The 18091-nt window shown below is 40.8% G+C and overlaps 2 protein-coding genes across 3 annotated transcripts in view; one reads left to right on the top strand and one right to left on the bottom strand.

Annotated features, from left to right (window-relative positions):
- The window catches only part of LOC109412510 (uncharacterized), a 61094-nt gene that overhangs the window by 14713 nt on the left and 28290 nt on the right, over positions 1–18091 (top strand). The gene's annotated exons all lie outside the window — the stretch shown is intronic.
- The window catches only part of LOC109420815 (uncharacterized), a 35802-nt gene that overhangs the window by 2216 nt on the left and 15495 nt on the right, over positions 1–18091 (bottom strand). The window contains exon 3 of one of the 2 annotated variants that reach the window (XM_029857959.2): positions 9070–9976. The exons of the other annotated variant lie outside the window; for it this stretch is intronic. Coding sequence (XP_029713819.2) covers positions 9354–9976 — 623 coding nt within the window. The 3' untranslated portion in view covers positions 9070–9353. Of the gene's footprint in view, positions 1–9069; positions 9977–18091 lie in introns of those variants that run through there. 2 annotated transcript variants of the gene reach the window in all.

The raw sequence follows: 18091 nt of genomic DNA, 5'->3' as shown, positions 1-18091 counted from the left end.
AACCTGTATTCAGATGATCGAATGGTATTGTATTCAGCTTTTAATTTATGGAAAAGGATTAAAAATTGGTTCACCAAAACGCAATATATTTGAATTTTAGTAAATTACATATTTTGAAAAGTTATAAAACTCGATATTGAGGTAAAACTCAAAAACTGTTCTACATTAATTTTTTTGAAGGTCGGTTTCGAAATCAGCACTAAATTGTGCTTCAAAAATTTTGGTCGTTGACAGAAGTTCACGACTTTCGTTTTATTTTGTAAACTTGTGTTATGAGTACACCTGAAAATTGCTGTACTTGAAAATGTTTTATTTATTTTGTAAATTAAATTATCGTTAAATATGAGTACACCTGAAAATTGATGTACTTGAAAATGTTTTATTTATTTTGTAAATCAAATTCAATTACATTGTTTATTGACCATCAGAAGAGCCCATGACATCATTGTATATTTAACTAGCTGTCCCCAGCAAACTTTCGTCTTGCCTACTGCGTTTTTTGACGTTCCTAGCCAAGTCCAAGTCCCCGTTCAAAATGTATAAAAACCCAATTTTCAAAAAATCTCATTTTTTTTCCGTGTTTTTTTGCCTCATAAACCTTCCTTGGGTGAAAACTAACAGAACAAAACTCAGATGACCCAAATCGGACCATCCGTTCGCAACCCGAATAAAAAATACAGTAGAAAAACCGAATGTTGTATTGTAACAGTACTATTTAGAACCATTTTGTTACAATAAACAACACTGTAAAAATAAAAAATACAAAAACAATAAGATGTAATGTAGACACCCATACAGTGAATTGTAAGTATCGTAACAATATAAAAAAAATTTCTCCATATATATTTTTTTACAAAACCATACATTTTATTGTAAATGAATTGTTCGAAATACTAATATGTGAGCTTTAATATACCATACATTGTATGGTACACGTATGGTTTCAAATATAGATAGTAGAGTAAACATAGATACGCGGACATCGCCGAGTAAAATGTTTCAAGCGTGTGAATAGTATTTTTCAAGAGTGCGGCGGCTGAATATGACGTCATTCGTTCCATCGGTGTTGTTGGAATCATGACGTCATGCTCGTTTGGATACAGATTTTGACAGTTCGTTTGGATACAACGGATTCATCATCACGGATCTATGTTTACTCTACTATCTATAGTTTCAAACAATTAAATGTACCGTAAATATATTGTTTTTAATTGTAATTTCCCTACTGGTTATAAATTTAATCATGGTTTTGGAATGGTTCTCTTTTGTTATGTTGTATTGTTTTACATTAGATAAACCATATAATGTTATATTATCTCGTCATGTTCCTTCGATAATGGCAGTTCTAGCCAAACTTACCTAAACTCGTCTAAGTCTGAGTAGCCTCTGATTACATTAACAGTTGACGCTTAGGCTCCCATGTCCCACCAGCCAGATAACTGGGTTTTGCAAACTAAGCATTATTTGTGGCAACACTTTGAGCGGCATGATGGAACTATGCCTAGCGCGCTAAGTGTTATTAGACCACTAATGTTGTTGCATGAAGTGAGTGACGAGGTACATAAGTATCATTACAGCGTGCTTAACCGTTATTGCAATATTGAGGCTCCAGTTTGACTGAACTATGAAATATGTACATAACAACTCATGAGAAAACTGTCAAGTTCGATTCAACTATAAGTTAGGTTAAAAAGCGAAAACGAACTTATATCAGAAGTCGTTTCAGTGTCCAGTCCAGTCCTTATGTTAAAAATGTCAAAGATAAATCTCATTTAATTCGGTTGTTGTACAAGGCAATTTCACATGAGAGAAGAGGAGAAAGAATAGTGTTGAACTCATCCACTGATTTACGGTAATCTGGCCTGCGTCTTTCCGGGTTGACCTACATTCGTATTCCTCTCATCGCACTCTACATACCTAGCCCACCATATCTCTTGGATATGCAGTCCTTAGGACACCTGGTTTATCACTTTATTTAAACATTTTATTGACTTATTGTTTCAACTTATTCACTTTTTTCTTTTTCATTTCCTTTGCAATAAAAAAGTCACGAACATCAACAAAACAAAGCACGAAAAAAATCATAAACTAAAATAAATAACTAAAAATGCACGGAAAAATATTGTTTCGGAATAGTGAATGGTTCAAACGTAAGAAAAACAGTATAATATATTGTTACATAAAGATCGGATGTAAATGTATAGTAGCTACCAATGTGCAAAGCTTCTAGCGAACCATTCCATTACAATACACTATATTGTAGCTGGTACACTGTATGGTACAGGAATGGTTTTCATCAAATACCCTATGGTTAGTTTTTATCCGGGAAGTTATGCGCGGTCCCACGTATGCCACTGCATTTTTATATACACTGCAAGTCCGGTAAGTGCAACAAATTTGCAGTTATCGCACCGCCACCTCTCGCACTTTTTCTTGGTGTTCTTCATAAGGTTTTGGACAACCGTCCCGACGATGGTTTTGCCTTGGTTGACCCAGTTTTTCTTGAATTTGGTGACGTCCTCTGCTCCTCTATCCTTTTCCGTAGTTTCCTTTTCATCAAAGTTAACTATTTCTCAATGGGCTTTATTTGCATTGTTTTCTTCATACCAGTCAAAGGTTGCACGCGCATAGTGGCAGGATGCCAAATCCGGCCAAAATAATGTAGGACCTTTGTGCTTCAGATGAGCGGCACAATAAGTTTCTGGAGACATTCCTTCTGGTAAATTTCGACGTTCATACTTGGGACGGTAAAGAAAGGAGATGATTTCATACCACATTGACAAATTGCTTACCAAAACAACACATTTTCCCATTTTTTTTCGCAAAAAATCGATTTCTCCTAATTCGGAACATCCGTGCCACGCTTCATAGTGAAAAACTGTGCCCCTGGAAGTGCCTTGTAGTCCAATTTGACATACGTGCCATCATCCATGATTATGCACATGTAATTTTTGCTCAAAACATCGTCGTACAGTTTCCAAGCCTGAATTTTCACATAATCCGCCAGAATTTGACTGTTTTGGGTAGGTCTTCAGGGAAGTACGCGAGGATAGGCTTGACGATTAACTATACACTGAAAGGCGGCTTGCAGTTGAAATTACTATTCCGAGGGTCAACTTAAATGCACAACGCCACTTGATTTGTGCAGACTGATTTTCGTTTCATCTCAACAGATTTATGTTTTCAATTCTACCATGGACCCGATTTACAATTAAAAAAAGTGTCTGTTGGCAGCCGGATTCGAACCAAGAACCTTGAGATCACCAGGCTCGCACGCTACCACTCGGCTATCGAACCGGTTGATCAGTAAGGAAACAAAACGCACACAAGAAGCGTTTGTTGGTCGATGATCACGTTTTGCCATGGTAAATTTGAAAACATTTGTGTGCTCGTCACTACCGCAAGCTGTCTATCAGTGTACCAAGACGAAGTACATGATAGCGGGTAGAGACAGAGGCAGACCTAGTGGTGATAGTGCTGAGGTAGTGATGGATGCCCAACTAACAATCACTCATTTAAAAAACACCATTATGACGAATTAATTCAACATAATGTTGAATAACATTTAAATTATTTTCACGTACAACCTATGTTCGGGTTTTGTTCACACAAATTTGGAGAAGTTATAAAGCATCATGTTGTGCACCAACTTAATTTTTTGTTCTTCAAAACGTTTTACAAATGTACAGGAAAGTTGTTATTCAGCTTTGGCAAAAATGACTGAAAATAAATAAAATGCAAAAATTTTGAACTCTCACGAGAGTAATTATTATTATTATTATGAGAACACCTATTATGAAATAACAATTACATATAAATCCGGATTAGAACTCGAGACCTGTCGATTGCCAGCCGCATGCCTTCCTATCTGCGCCATCCTAGAGATGGTGAGATGCAGCACCCAAAGCAAAACATAATCTTCCCATAACTCAATAATGGTCACTCCTGAACTTGTGTTCAGCAGTGGTGAATTAGCACAGCACGTGGTAATCAACTGAACAACGCCTTATACTTCAACAGCTGTTCAGCCCAAAACACGTGTTTTCCATTCTGATTTCGCTGTCAGTATTTTTATCGCACGGTGAGAAAACTTGTATCGAATGCGGTCAAAAAGTGTTGGTCCTTATTGAAGATATTGTTTCCAGATGTACTAATTGCGATATGAATATGTTTATATTTTTATTATTAAATATCGATCTTTAAAAATGTATGACAATATGTGGTGCGGTATGGTCTTGGACATGGTGCATTCAGAGCATCTGTTCAGGTTATCTTCTCATGCTCAGTCGAAGATTCGTTAAGCAATTTTTTTTATTTATGCTTTTGTCATGGAATCTTGATGTTATGTTCAATAAATAGTGCATATGGATGTTTAGGGATACTTGAAATGTGTCGATTTCTGAATGCTGTTTGCTTATCTAGGTGACTGCGGGAACAATATTCAGTAAACACGACAGCACTGCAGTGTCAAATGCATCGATCCAAGTGTCTCCTACAATCGAACTGCTACGGAAGATGAAAAGTATAATAATCAAGGTACAAAATATCTTGTTACAAGCCTCATTTTTACGGTGATTACGTCTTTTGACACTCAATGTTAAACAACATAATTCTATTCTGTTTTATTTTATGTGATTCGTTTGAAGTATTAGTTCATTAATAACTTGTTTGTCTAAACAGTTTTAGCCATGATTTATCCCATAATCCGAACAAAGTTCCTAGTCAAACTATGACGGGCTGAAGGCGTTTATTTGACAAGTGAAAAGCACATTGTTCAGGAGCATATGCTTATCGATACATCAGCGTAATAAGATGCAGACAAATGTTTTGTTAAACTCCTTTGTTAAGGAATCAATGCTTGCCGAATAAATTTCTTGTTAAACGTTTGAAAAGTGTTTTAATTTATCATAGTTGATACCGATGAGGAAAGTCGAACATTGACTACTTTCTCAATTGAAAAATCATTTAAACAGTAATGTGTAGAGCATAATTATAGTTCAGCTATCATTACCATTATTAAGCAACAATTCAGCAAGCTTGCTTGTTTGTGACTTGCAATTGTTAGTTGGGTGGGGAGGTGTTTGATATTGTTGAACTTGTTTTTCTTGGAACACTTGTGACATGGGCCATATAGCCGAGGCGGTAAACGCACGGGTATTCAGCATGACCATGCTGAGGGTGACGGGTTCGATTCCCGGTCGGTCCAGGATCTTTTCGTAAAGGAAATTTCCTTGACTTCCTTGGGCATAGAGTATCTTCGTGCCTGCCACACGATATACACATGCAAAATGGTCATTGGCAGAGGAAGCTCTCAGTTAATAACTGTGGAAGTGCTCATAGAACACTAAGCTGAGAAGCAGGCTTTGTCCCAGTGAGGACGTTACGCCAAGAAGAAGAAGAAGAAGAAGACTTGTGACATGTGACAATGAAGTTTCCCGTGAAGTAAAAGTGTGTATTGCAGCTGCGAATAAGGCCTTTCACGAATTACATAACCAGTTTAGGTCCTGTAACTTGCAAACGCAAACGAAATTCGCTCTATACAAGACGCTGATTCTTCCGGTTGCTTTCTACGGTCACGAGGCGTGGACGTTAAAGCAGTACGTTCTGCAGAATCAACAGCAACAACAGCCAGGTAACGAGTAGAGGAAGAGGCAGTTAGACCAAGGCCAAGCCCCGTAGATTAGGGAAACCTATACTCGGTTTAACCCTCTACTTCCCATGGTTGCTCTAGAGCACCATCGATTTTCGGCGAACTCGGGACAAATAGAATAAGATGAATATGATGCAATAATTTTAAATATATGGTTGTAACCTCATAAGGTTGATCCAACTATTAACTACTTGTTTTAATAGTGGAACTATTGATAAACAATCAAAAACTTATTGATTTACAACCAAAATTGTTTTCATTGATTTCGAAAAATTTAGGCAATTTACAATAACTTTTGTTCAAGCACTTTTTTTCGGAAACTCTTCTAGCATAGATATAGTCGTTCAAAGTCGTGGGAAGGAAAGGGTTAAACGGAGATGAGCTAGTAGCGGTGCTTTCGTGGACCTGCGCTGCGGCTGCCTACGGTCTAGGCGGCGGATGCAGCGAGCATGAACTAAGAAGTCATGCTGAAATCTGAGATAAGGGCAAGCAATAAGGCCCCCATGCTGCTCAAACAGTAATGCATGAATAAATAGGGTGAAATAAAGCAATCGTTGCTATTTATATACAATCAAACTTGAGTTGAAGTAGTCAAGGGCCTCAATAAAACTAATTTGAAGTTTGCTACAACGCAACTATATTGGGATCTTACAATTGTACATAGGGTATATGTACCATTCCTTGGCCTAATTTGCAAGTCGCCTTGACAATTTTGACCATAACTCATGAATTAATAGCACTAGAAATAATATGTTGACCTTTTTACAAATTCTAGGCAATGCATGTTTCACCAATTGGAAGTAAACTAACGTAAATATACAAGAATGTACTTAATTAAGTTGAAAAGATTCGATGCGATGGTATGCAACGTTGGTCTATGGTACACAAATTGGCCTTAGTGGATACAACGTTGGCCTATTGCTTTCCATGCACTAGAACCACTTACCAACTCATTTTTTAAATATTTCTGCTGAAGTATTATCTCTGTTTGTTCACCAATCTTGCATTCAAATTACATTTTTGGAGCCAAATTTTCTCATAACTATGAATTACTCACTTTAACTAAAGTTCTTTCTTAATTTTGTAACGAAATCAACGCAACCCTATTATTGTGTTATATTTTTACAATCTCCGCACACAAAATCTTTCTTCCTGTTCGTTCTTCCTGGTTCATTCGCAAGCAATGTTGTTGACGTCACATTTTCGGTGTTGTTGACGCGACTTTACTGATGGGCCAAGATTTGTGTACATAGTGAAAAAATTGCCCTCAATATTCGGCCCACATTTAATTTGTAAAATAGTCATTTTTCGTCGAAAACAAATATACAAGTTCAAAATAGCGTCTTTGATCGTCGCATAAAATGTTCAGTTATCGAAAAGTCAATTCGAAATATACTAGAATCAGGACATTTATGGTCATGTGTATAGACTACCCACTAAGCCGAAGAATCATGGCGTCTACAAAAGCTAAACAAAGTGACATTTTCATTCAATTTTAATGCTCCAAAGTGCTAAAATTGAAACGAAATGTTACAGTTCTTTGGCGCATAACTTTTCCGATCTCTAGTTATGCGTGTTTGTTTGAGTTTTTGGTTAACGTTAAGATAGGCCGAACGAGGGGACTATGCCAACGAAGCATCCCGATACCCTATGTATAAAATAATGCTCGCTTTATTTACACCCTGTTACGACTTGAACAGTGTGGTTACTGACCCTGTCAGATCGCCTATGGAATCCGTGGGATGAGGTCTCGTGATAGCCAAGACAATAGGGTAATTCTCGCTGAGACCGGCCCACTATTTACACCTTGTCTTCAAAAATGTTTAAGGTACCGATTTTCTGAAAGCCCTCGCCTAAAAAATAAGAAAAATGCATTTGGTTACTCAAATTGATGGACCCCCCGTTAGTTAGAGCCACAACAATGTTTGCAGACCCCTCGATTTTGGTCAAATAGTGGCTCACTTAAACCGCTATAACACGAAAGTTTCAACCACCTCAAAACGAATTGTTGTTGAAAAGAGGAAAGATAGAGCTACTATTTACAATAATAAAAAGTCGGGTCGGCCATATTGATTTTGGCCGCCATCTTGGATTTTTATACCAAAACATTTTTTTCACCATGAGGGCAACCACCGATTTTCAAAATTTTTGCATCAGTTGAAAGCTGGGACATTTATACATAACATATCAAAAAATTAGAGATGTCTTTTTCTTCTTTCAAAAGTTATCTGCCGTTTTGTAAATCATGCCACTTTTGCGCACTGGGCCCGGTGCCGGCCGTTTACAAAAATGCAGCGTTATTTCGCAGTGTTTACGAACACGAACTTAAATTCTGAACCCACTAATGGAAAGCTGAAGGTTTAAGCTTTTCAAAACGCTAAAAAAGTTATAAAATTAATGCTCGCATCATTGAGAAACAGTAAAAAACGGAAACGAACTTCCGATTTGGCCAAATTTTGCGGCACGCGCCTTTGTGTATACATGCAGGCGTAAACTCTGATGCTGTTGCATGTCGTTGCCGGTGCGCATGGAAATGTATGGAGAAAACGTGGCCTAATTTCCGAAACGGCAGATAACTTTTGAAAGAAGAAAAAGACATATCTAATTTTTTGATATGTTATGTATAAATGTCCCAGCTTTCAATTGATGTAAAAAATTTGAAAATCGGTGGTTGCCCTCATGGTGAAAAAAATGTTTTGGTATAAAAATCCAAGATGGCGGCCAAAATCAATATGGCCGACCCAACTTTTTATTATTGTAAAAAGTAGCTCTATCTTTCTTCTTTTCAACAACAATTCGTTTTGGGGTGGTTGTTGGAGAAACTTTCGAGTTATAACGGTTTAAGTGAGCCACCATTTGACCAAAATCGAGGGGTCTGCAAAAATTGTTGTGGCTCTAACTAACGGGGGGTTCATCAATTTGAGTAACCAAATGCAGTTTTCTTACTTTTTAGGCGAGGGCTTTCAGAAAATCGGTACCTTAAACATTTTTGAAGACAAGGTGTAAATAGTGGGCCGGTCTCAGCGAGAATTACCCAATAGTGTAATGGCTCTTACAGAGCAGTCTAAACAGATGTTGTAGAGACTTTTTACGCGTCATTATCCTAGTCCTTGGCCTCCTTTCGTAGTACAGCTGGCGATGAGGAGGGTCACCGATGACAAATTTGCGGGGAGAGCAAAATCCCTTAGCGTAGGTAAGACCCCACATCCAGAAGTAGTTCTGAATTTGGCCGAAAAGTAGCTATTGCAGAGGTTCTCGGGATGTTGACGCCTGCTATGCAGGAATGCTCCGACGATGGAGCATTCCTGCATACCCAGATGTTTGTAAGGAAGAGGCAGGACCTGATTCTATTGACGACGGTTGCATGAGTCCTTACATTCCATGTACCGAGTTTCTAATTATTGTCCCTATTTCGTTGCTGGGCTGGTTGTTGAAAGAATCGTTCGTTTTTTCTTCTTTCTTCATTATTTATGCCAGGGAAGTTTACGTGTGCTTCGGAAAGTTCACAATAAGGAGAAGTGTTTGAAGTAGATAATTTTATTTTTTGAGTTCATGTTAGATATAATTATAACACGCTTTGTAATGTATGTATATCTGAGATAGATAATGTTATTCTTTCACGCATATTATCATCGAATTCAATTATTTTTCAAAAGTAAAACAAAGTACTGCGTTAACGCAGGTCATCAACCATTTTGATAAGTTACTGTCGCGCCTGCATTTTCAAACGTTTTTCCTTCTTCGCATCCTTTTTCGCTTGCCTTCTCTGTACCCGTGCTTCAAGTACTTCACCCGAAACAACATGTACGAAATCGCAAAGTACTCCAAAATGGTTCATAGCTTGATTACAGATTCGTCTATTGAGAAAAAGCCTACGTTCCTTTGTACCTTTGACTTTCAATTTCATGGCCGGTGGCAGCTTGACGACTGTTTTCCAGCTCTGGTTAACGTTCGGAAGCACTCCTTTGAACAATGCTTGCAGAACGTTGTTCGGCGAAAGCATGTTCATGAAACCTGGGTTCTCTTGCATCCACATCATTATTTCCATCTCGACGTTCTGTTCGAGAAAGCGTTGTTTCGCCTGAAAGGCGGAGATTGGTCCCGGTAAGGCGATCTGGCAGCTCCGGATGACCTTGTTGCGATCGTTTACGGAAGCGTACTCCACCAGAACATCTTCTGTGGTGTGCCGCACGATGCACGAGATTTGGGCGCCAACTTCATCGTTGACGTAGCGTTCGAAAACCTGCTCCTCCAGTTTTAATCGTTCGTGTTGCCAAAACGTGTGTTTGGCGCTTTTTGAAACATCGAAAGGCGCGGGTATACGGCCTGTAAACGGGTGCAGAACAATTTTGGGGAAGATTGTCAAATTAAATTATAAAACTTTAGCCGTTAGTAAGTACATAGGGTCGAATATTTGTCCAAAAAAAAGATCTTTGCTTGCAATTTAGGGGACAAAGGGGATACATAAAGAGAATAAATTGATTACAAGAAAAATTTTCGCAGGATTATAATCAAAAATACATAATGCCCATGCATTTATTTGCACTACATCACAATTAGGATTACACATAATCAACACGCCACAATATTCCAGATCACATTCCACTTGGTTCGCTCATTGCATTGTACTATCTGCGATCTACACCTTCTTGTGCTAACCGGACAGTAGCGAACATCAATTTTGCTGATGCGACTGCTTCGGGAAGGGGTGGGGGGAGGTCAATGTGCCCATGTACTCTTCTGTTGCTGTGCTCATGCACTTCTCGTATTTCACTACCTCTTCAAGCGATCCCAGCTTGCTGGTCGCTCTTGCACGTCCTCTGCAACTCCGTCAGCATTTTTGTGACTGCCCTGCGCTGCTGATTGCATTCCACGTCTCCTCAGTGCGGCACATCTCGTCGACTACGTTGTCCACGCCTAATGCCGGCAGGGTGGCCACCCAGTCGGGAATTTCGGGAAAACCGGGAAAAGCTCGGGAATTCGAAACCACCGGGAAAAAGTCGGGAAAACCTCGGGAATTGTTGCTAGTCACCGGGAATTTCCAAAATTCTAAATTTTGTACAGAATTTGTGGGAAATGCAGTTAACAACTGTTGAACTTATAATAACATAGTGGGTGAACTGGCATAAAAACCATTCTTGGAAATTAATATCTTATCGTCGATTCATGACAAGTAAAGTTAATCATAGTGATGTTACCTAACATCACAATTTGAACAATTTTAAAGATAGTCTAAGGAACATTCTGGTGGAAATACTGGTTGAGACACATACAAAAATTTATAGATTCATATGACACTTGTGCATTTCAGGATGTACATGTTCCAGAAAACATCATGCGTCCTATAAAAGTTTTATAAAACAAAACAAAAATTATAACTTTTTTCTAAAAAAAATATGCTTGTACAATCTCTAGGAGAATACTTGATATAGCCTTTGTCCTTTGAGCGAAAAGCCATTGAGAAAATTTGGATAGGATGTTGTTAAAATTTTGAATGAATGAATGAATTGCAAGAAGAAATTCAAATGAAAATTATGAAAACCTAGATGAGTAATTCTGGTGCAAACATTCTTACAATTTAAAAATAGTTAGTGAAAAACAGGGCCCATATAGCCGAGGCGGTAAACGCACGGGTATTCAGCATGACCATGCTGAGGGTGACGGGTTCGATTCCCGGTCGGTCCAGGATCTTTTCGTAAAGGAAATTTCCTTGACTTCCTTGGGCATAGAGTATCTTCGTGCCTGCCACACGATATACGCATGCAAAATGGTCATTGGCAGAGGAAGCTCCCAGTTAATAACTGTTGAAGTGTTTCTTCCAGTTACTTCCGGAAACTTCCAGAAATAAAACTTGCGAAAAGTAGTGCTAATTATAATACGTTTATTCTAGCTGACAGTTACACTTCGAATCAAATAATTTTCTCAAGCACCGCAGTCAATGATTGCTGCGATTGCTAGGATTGAACATCTCCCCCCTTAAGTCATCCAGTAGGGCTCGAATCTTGCTGGTAAACGGGTCTGCCGCCGCTCCCTTGCCGGAACCGGAATTGGTACTGGATCTGGTTGAGGCGGTTCTTCATCGTCATCTTCGGAAAAATATTCTGACTCGTCTGTTCCTATTTCCAGGTTGCGCTGATCCAGTTCGGCGGGTGCCGGATTCGGAACTGCTTGAGATGCTACATCTAATCCAAAACCGTCGAAGAATATCGATAGTGGGCTTGAACTTTGGCTCGGAACAGGATCTGGAACAGAGTCAACCGCACGGTGCTTGAGCTGGTTTGTGTGCGAGCGGATGAGCCTCTGACGATCCTCCAGGAAAACGTTGTACGTTGTACTGCCGATACGCTCGATGACCGTGGCGGCTTGCCACTGCCAGGAATTCGCTTGATGGACTTGAGCATATACGGAATCGCCGGGAGCAAACTGCCTCGAAACTGCTCCGTGTTTTCTGTTGAAACGCTCGTTCTGCTTTCTGGCCTCCGGTTGTAGTTCTGGTGCGGAATGCTTGGGCGGTAGTAACAGCGTCGAAACTGTACGAATCGGTCGTCCGTACATCACCTCTGCAGGAGACTTTTCACCGAGGTCGGCCGTTGGAGTTGACCGGTAAACTTGCAAAAATGTCTGCAGCGCTTCCTCCAGTGTGTTTCCTCCCGATCGAATTTTCCGAAGAGTCCGCTTCAGCGTGTCCACGAACCGTTCTGCTAGCCCATTGGATTGTGGATGGAATGGTGCAGTGCGGACGTGGCGGATGCCATGCTGTTCACAGAACGTCTTGAATTCGTGACTGGTGAACTGAGTACCATTGTCGGATACTATGGTTTCCGGTACTCCGAACGTTGCGAACGATTGAGAGAGTAGCTTCGTTGTTGTCTTCGTCGTGGTAGTTTTCGTTGCGTACACTTCAGGCCATTTGGTGTACGGGTCCACCACCACCAGGAAAAATACACCATCCACAGGTCCGGCGTAATCCACATGGATGCGGGACCACGGCTTGTCTGGAATGGGCCATGATTCAAGCGTTGTTTTGATTGGTGCCTTTCCCGCAGTGCAGCATGGAGTGCACCGCCGAACGTAATCCTCGATGTCGTTGTCGATCCCCGGCCAGTAGACGAAACTGCGGGCAATCGACTTCATGCGTACCATGCCGGGATGTCCACGATGAAATTGCTTCAGAACTTGCCTTCGAAATTTGCTTGGAACGACAACCCTGTCGTGGAACAATATACACCCGTCGACGTGGGTGAGGGATTCCCGCCTGTTGAAGTACGGACGAACATCGCGGTTTGTGATTGACCGTGCATCGTTTGGCCAACCGTCACGGATGAACTTCAACACCGTTTGTAGAGCTTCATCTGCCTTCGTCTCTTCCTGAATGGCTTTGAAAGAGACTGGTACCTGGTCGATAGTGTCGTGGATAATGCTTACCAAATCTTCTTCCAGGGAAATCGCTGCTACGACGTAGTCCTCCTCGGGTTGCTTGGAACGGTCGATCAACCTGGACAGCATGTCGGCGCACCCGAAGTCGTTGGTGGACACGTGGCGGATGTCGAAATCGTAGTTGAGGAGCATTAACGCCCACCGTTGAAGGCGATTTGCGGTGTGCAATGGAATACCCTTCTTCGAACCAAAGATGGATAACAGTGGCTTGTGGTCCGTCAGAAGAGTGAATCGGCGTCCTAGGAGGTACTTGTGGAACTTCGTTACGCCGTAGGTGAGTGCCAGTGCTTCTTTTTCCGGCTGCCCGTAACCTTGTTCCGCCGGAGTGAGGGATCTTGATGCGTGCTGGATTGCCTTCAGATGTCCGTTGGGGAATTCGTGGAAGATTACTGCACCGAACAAATCGGCCGTAGAAGTTAACGGCTCCCAAGAATGATCGCAGTTCGGAAACGTTGGTTGGTGCCGGAATGGAGGCGATGGCTTGGAGCTTCTCCGGATCCGGGCGAATGCCGTTGCAGTCCACGATGTGCCCCAAGTAGCCTAGTTCGGTTTGGAAAAACCGGCATTTCTCCAGCTTGACGTGGAATCCATATTCCTCCAGACGTTGCAGTAGCATGTCCAGAGACGCCTTGTGTGCTTCCCAAGTTGGTCCGAATATGATGGCATCATCGAGAAACGTTCGAACACCCGTTGAGGGTGACTTCACAATTGAATTCGCCGATGAGAGCGAGTTGTCCACCGGATGCGTTAGATGCTTCAATCGATGACGGAGTCAGCTTCGGTCGTCCCAGATGTTGCCACGTTGCCTTGGAAATGACGGTGATATCGCTTGCGGAATCCAGCTGTAGCGGAATAGTGACGTTGTTGATGGTCACGTACTTGCGCCGCCGGGTAGTGTTTGCGATGTGGTTCACGAAAATTCCTTTGGCTTGAAATCTGGAACCGGGCTTCTTCTTCTTCTGGTACTGCTTCTTCTCACGGGGTGGAGTTGAAGAGTCGCTTGAAGACTTTTTCACGCAGCCACAGTAGCCTTCCTTGTGGCCGACGCGATTACATACCTTGCACAGGTGGTCCGAGAATGAGCAGTCACGCACGTAGTGCATTTGACCACACTGCCAGCAGGGAGTACGAGGGTTTGACTTGCTTTCCGTTCTCGGTGGACGATTTCCAGGTTTCTTCTCCGAAACGCTGTGGACCGATTGCTTCGAACTTGATGGATGTTCGATCATCGTGGTGTCCGACTTGAGGTTGACGAGCCGCTGAAACTCATCGATCAGAGTCTGGATCGTCACTGGCGCTTCTGCCGTTTCACCTTCGATGCGGGAAAGTAGCCTTGCTCGAATGTCCGCGTAGCGTGGTGCCTTGAGCCCGCACACGAAAATCAAGCACTTGAATTGGTCGATCTTCAGGTCTTGAAACTCGAACTCTTCACACGCCCTGTTGACTTTGCCACCATAGCTGATGATGTCGTCCGTCTCGGATTTGACCAGCTGCAAACACTGGTATCGCTTGTTGAAGACGGAGGTTTGCTTACCGAAGATTTTCGTCAGCGTCTTGACGGTGTCGGCGAACGAAACGTTCCTCGGTAGCTTCGGAAGGATATAGTTGACGTAGCGACTGTGGGAGCAGAAGCCGAACTTTGGCTGCATCGTCCAGACTTCGCGCGTCGCTCTCGAACAGATCCGCGTGACGGGCAAACCATTTTTCAAAAGTGGTGCCGTTTTCCGGATCGAAACTGAACTCGCTGATGTTGGTCGACAGTGACTCCAGTACCTGCTCGGGGTTGGTTGCTTGAGGAACGGCCAACCGCTGGAGTAGCCGGGTCATCTGCAGAATCGCTGCTTGGAGTTCTTCGTTCGTTGCCATCCTTCTTCCGGGTTCAATTCTGGAGCTCTTGAAAATCCAGAACTTTCCTCGTCGCCAGCTGAAGTGTTTCTTCCAGTTACTTCCGGAAACTTCCAGAAATAAAACTTGCGAAAAGTAGTGCTAATTATAATACGTTTATTCTAGCTGACAGTTACACTTCGAATCAAATAATTTTCTCAAGCACCGCAGTCAATGATTGCTGCGATTGCTAGGATTGAACAACTGTGGAAGTGCTCATAGAACACTAAGCTGAGAAGCAGGCTTTGTCTCAATGAGGACGTTACGCCAAGAAGAAGAAGAAGAAGAAGAAGAAGAAGTGAAAAACATTTGAAAGAATATTTAAAGGGATTTTTAATATCTGATGGAATTCCTCAAAGCACGCCTAGTGTAGTTCATAAAAGTATTTCTAATATTTTGTTTGAAAGATTTCTGTTGTTTTTCATTAGGTGCTTTGATGTACTCATCTGTTGAACTGAATGTTCGGAGAAAGCCGGAGTAAGTTATCGGAAAAATCCCTTTTTGGCGAAGCTTTAGCATAAGTGCAGGGTTGTTACAACAGCGCGGATTTCGCGAATTCCGCGGATTTCGCGATTTTCGCGGATTTGGCGCGGATTTAACCATGGAATCGGCCCTCGCGCGGATTTGGCGCGGAAATGATTTTTGAAGTGTTTACAGCGAACTATTTGAATGATTATCGACACTTGAATTAAAAAATAATGAAATGCAAATATTTGTTTAACTCTCCTAAGATGTTAAAATTTTCGCACCACGATAGCGTAGTGTATTGTGTACGTTCAGCGTGCCTGACTGGGTCATATTGACCCCAACATCCTACTAGTGAAGAATTTGGAGCAAGTTTTCGTTTTGGTTTACGACAATTGTTTATGAATTTCATCATCTATTCAAAATATTTCTCTGAAAAAATTGTGCAACAATTCCTCCAATATTTTCATTGCGGGTATGACATGCATCTTTATTCAACTTTGGAGTTCTCTCAAGTTCAAGAAAAATCAAATTTGTTTCTAGCAATTCCTTCGCATTTCGACTGTCGGTGATTATATTGGAAGTTTGAAGGAATATTTAACTGAAAAACGGATTCTTAAGGCGAAACTGGAAGCATTTCCTCATTTTTTTGGGTTTTTGATTTTTAATAAAATAACGAAGCAATATTTTCAAAATCGGTTTTCGTACACATGTAGAGTATTGATCAAGGTATCTCCTGAATTTTTCTCTGGTGGAAAAAGTTTTTCGTTTTTGCAGAAACCATTTTGTGCAATTTTGTTTAAAAATGGTTTCTGCAAAAACGAAAAACTTTTTCCACCAGGGAAAAATTCAGGAGATACCTTGATCCATACTCTACATGTGTACGAAAACCGATTTTGAAAATATTGCTTCGTTATTTTATTAAAAATCAAAAGTGAGGAAATGGATCGAGTTTCGCCTTAAGCTTTCATCCGAGGTTTCGATCGCTATGTTGCGCCTTCTTCTGTTAATTAACATGCTCCGTTTTATCGTAAGTATGAGCCCACTGCACAGTCCACATTCGTCTCAGACGTAACGTATCCCTTTGGATGTAATATCCGAAAGACATCCGTAGTAATCTGCCCGAATTACTGGTACAATTTTGAAAGGCACCTGCTATATATTTTGAAAAGGGATTTCTGGATAAACCCTTATATTATTTCGGAAAAAAATCCTCGAAGGAAAGTTTTGAAAAAGGTATATAAATCATTGCATGGATTGCTAGCAAAAAACTTTGGCGAAAAACTCAGGGGGTTCTCTGCAGACTTCCCTGGATGCATTACTGCAGGAATTCTTGGAAAAACTCCTAAACAATCCAGGAAACCCCTGTAGGAATTTCGAAGGACTCCAGCAAGTTAATCTTGAAAACTGTCAACATTGTCCTTCTACACGGAGAAAAATATAAAGTTATGTCAATCATATTTCGGTCGCGAACAAGCATATTTGTGCACTGACTTTTATATAATCCCTTTTTGAGATTGAATCACGCATAATATCATAGGACGAAGCATAACAGAAGCTTGAATTGATCAAAATTGGTTAATTGATTGGAGCAAGAAATATGGTTGGCTTAATCATATTATGCGTCCACTAACAATATTTATTGTTGATGGTTTGACAGCTCATTCATTCTCATGGTATATCCAAGCATGTTTATGCTTTACACAACTTTACACTTGAAGCTTAAACGAACTGTATCAGAAGGTTGTTTTAAGCTGTTTTAAGCATACACAAAACATGTTCAAATGAGGTTAAATTTAGGAGAAACAATTCTATAATGATGGTATTTTAGTTCATTATGTTCTATTTGTAACATATTGTACTAAATACCACCATTATAGAAACGTTTAATTATCAAAAATTTCTCTTGCACGTTCTTTATTTACCTTAAAAATTTGAAATAATAACAAACTCAAGCACGTAACAAAAAACTTCATCACTGTCGCCGATTCTTTTACAGTCCCATCCATGTTTTCCGCTGGCTGTTGAAGACACTGGGAACACGTCGCTGGACAGGTGGAACACGCAAAAAATTTTCTGTACCAACGGAGCCCGGGGTTCTCTTGCCCGAACCGGGTGATCCTAACAGTATGGCGTACATTCCGGTTGCTGGTCTCGGTGTTACGGATGCCGCTTATTTTTTTTGGTCATTTTTCGATTGGTGGTGTACGGTAATAAACTGCATCTGGAAAAAAACAACACAGACATGAGCTGGCGAATTCTTACACCCCATTACCGGGGGCACACTTACCTGTAGTTGAAATGACTGAATCCTCAAGTAAATTGAATATAATAACAACAGAGCGCACTTCTTCTGGTTACAGAGGCAGGCAGTGAACGATTTTAAAATTGTTACAATGAAACGACAATGCCACCGTTCTCACTATGAACTACCGCCGCCATGATGAACAATGAGCAGCCAGGCAAGAGGCTCGGTCAACATGGGTTCAAGTAATGACATTTATGCTTGGTTTAAGCATTTGATGGTTGGTGTTCAATGGTGTTGATTTAAATGAAACATATGCTTGATGTAGACATCAAATCATTATGAATCAACCAATTGAAGCAATTATGCCAAGCATATCTTCGAAGTTTGAGTGAACTATGGAAAAAGTT

This window comes from Aedes albopictus, chromosome 2 (assembly GCF_035046485.1).
Source record: "Aedes albopictus strain Foshan chromosome 2, AalbF5, whole genome shotgun sequence".
Lineage (NCBI taxonomy): Eukaryota > Metazoa > Arthropoda > Insecta > Diptera > Culicidae > Aedes > Aedes albopictus.
Note: the sequence above shows the minus strand (reverse complement) of the source record. Positions and strands in the feature narration are given on the sequence as shown.